Genomic DNA, 2,395 nt, shown 5'->3' with positions numbered 1-2,395 from the left:
TATTTGAAATTACACACCTCAGGCCTGAGCCAGAGCTCCAGCTCAAAGTTTAGCCAGCACTAACAGTCTATGGGTGGCATCAGCACCCATGTGTTTGCATTTCATCCACACCATTTCCTGCCCCTGACACAGGCTCTCCTCTCCACAAAATATCCTAGCAAGAACAACTTTGCAAGCACAGAAAACAAGGACGTAGGCACACATTTTCTGAACTCCATGCACAAAGAATTGTTTGTCCTTGATACAGATCTGAATTGAAACCCTTTCAGAATCCTCTGCAAGTTATACAGTCTTGGCTCTTTATATATATATATAATCTAGTTGAAATAATAATAATTAACGAACACCTTACCCTTGGGTCAAAATAAAGCTGTTGAATTTATTCAAGTTGCCCCGATTTTCAAATGCTATGAGATTAGTAAACGCTCCACATCAGTAGGAGCATACCTTAAAGTTGTGGTGCTTGTTCCTAAGCACAATCAGAGTTTGCACAGTCTGATGTAATAAAAGCACCTGTATGTCTATATGGGCATCTCCAGAACTAGTTAAAAAAAAAAAAAAAAAAAAGACTGTGCCAAAATAATAACCCGCCCCCAAACATGATCTCACACAGACAGGTGGAACTGCTGACAAAAATATGTGGGTGGGACACAGCATTTCCTACAAGTCAGGCTGCAGACCAGGCTTTCCCTCATTCAAGCAGGAAGGCCCTCAGCAGTGACAAACCTCCCCTGGACTTTAACTTCAGGACCAACTGGAACAAAGTTCAGCTTCTGCCAGGAACTGCAAGTCACTACAGCAAATGATAGGCTCACTACATCCTGCTGTTACATCCAGCTTTTATCTATCTTTGGAAAACCTATTGAACTTAAACCCCATGTCAATACCCCATGTGATATACATTTTTTTGTTTTGATCAGTTTTGGAATGTAAATGCAAGCTACCACACACAGTGTTTTGATCTCAAATTCATTCTTGAAGTGTTGATGGCAATAAGGAGAGAGGTGTGTGGGAGAAACAAGTGGTGTCTTTTACAACTTGTAGGTGGTTGAAGTAGGTGTAGCAGGAAAAACAACTCTATTTTGCCCTGTAAAAAAACCCCATATTTGCAAACTTTGGATTAACAATAGCAATAGTAGTAGTTTAGAGTAAGTAAATGGTGTCAACTTTAATGCTCCCTGGCAGTTTATTAATGGTAATCATTGCTATAGTTGTTCTTTCCAATAGTTATTCCTCATCATGTATTCTTTTATTACGTTAAGTCCCACAAGAGCTCAGTCACATTCCTTTCACATCAGCTGAATAAAGCCCCTAGAATTATTGTTAGCATGGGTGCCATTGATAAAAGAGATTTAAGAGTTTGAAGGTTAAACCAAAGCCCTTCAGGGCCAGTTTATATTTATAGGCTCTAGATTCTATTTATATCTCCCAAGCACACAGATTCAAACCCGAGAATGGAATCTTGTCTCTACGTAATTTCATTAATGGATGATGCAGAAAGCTAGGGCCAAGAATGATTTAATCCACATAAGCTTCTTCCTACTAGGAAGACTATCCTTCTCAAGCTGGTCAACAGAGTAAAGGATTTTTTTAGGCAGCAGACTTCTGGAATCTGCAAGTTTTGCCTCTTCCAAACAATGGAGTTTTGTTAGGATTGTCACAATTCTGCGTGGGATTTTCCAGTCTGTTCTGTGCCAAATAGAACTTGTAAAAAGAGCTCTGTGTCCTGGAAATGCTGGAAAATCAACAGACCAACTACAGATCAACAGTGTGAGACTGCAGATGCAGGATTCATGCTCTCCAGGTGCTTGGTAAACCTGGTATTTCCCAGGTAAGCACACCCAGAGAGGTGACGTGTGCATTTACAGCAAACCTGCTGATGCTCAGAATACATGCTAGATTAACTCTGCATGTGCAAATGGTCCTTTCATGCATTCCTCAATTTTCCAGATTTTTACCACATAACAGCTCTAACCATGTATCTGGAAAGCCTGATTAAATTTTTCAACCCCCCAACATTTTCCCTGGACAGCATCCAGACAGAAGACAGCCTTATATTTTAGAGCAAGCTCTACTTCCACACACAGAAGCAGAGTCCTGTCAGAAGAAGATAACCACTTCAAGCATATATTTTTGACATGTGATGCTAGTCAATACCCTGCATAGCTAAGCAGTAACACTGTCACTTCAAAGATCACCAGATGGGCTGAACTGAAGCAATCAATTTAACTCCAGTACACATCTCTGGCATCATCCATTGGAGACCTACCTGCTCAGAGCTGACAGTAATGGGTTCCTTCAGAACATGCCAAATCACACATTCCAGCAGTGGTGGAGTGGTCAGTGAGCCAGGGTATGTCCAGTAGTCTCTGCATGCAGGAAGGAGTCCAGTAGG

At 41.0% G+C, this 2,395-nt stretch overlaps 1 protein-coding gene across 1 annotated transcript in view; it reads right to left on the bottom strand.

Annotated features, from left to right (window-relative positions):
• The window catches only part of CA2 (carbonic anhydrase II), a gene marked incomplete at its 5' end in the record, with an annotated part of 16,920 nt that overhangs the window by 879 nt on the left and 13,646 nt on the right, over positions 1-2,395 (bottom strand). The window contains one exon of the mRNA XM_009079745.1: positions 2,270-2,395. This exon is cut by the window's right edge and continues 24 nt beyond it. Within this exon, the coding sequence (XP_009077993.1) occupies positions 2,270-2,395 (126 nt within the window). The remainder of the gene's footprint in view (positions 1-2,269) is intronic.

Source organism: Acanthisitta chloris, unplaced genomic scaffold, assembly GCF_000695815.1.
Source record: "Acanthisitta chloris isolate BGI_N310 unplaced genomic scaffold, ASM69581v1 scaffold6698, whole genome shotgun sequence".
Classification (NCBI taxonomy): Eukaryota; Metazoa; Chordata; class Aves; order Passeriformes; family Acanthisittidae; genus Acanthisitta; species Acanthisitta chloris.
Note: the sequence above shows the minus strand (reverse complement) of the source record. Positions and strands in the feature narration are given on the sequence as shown.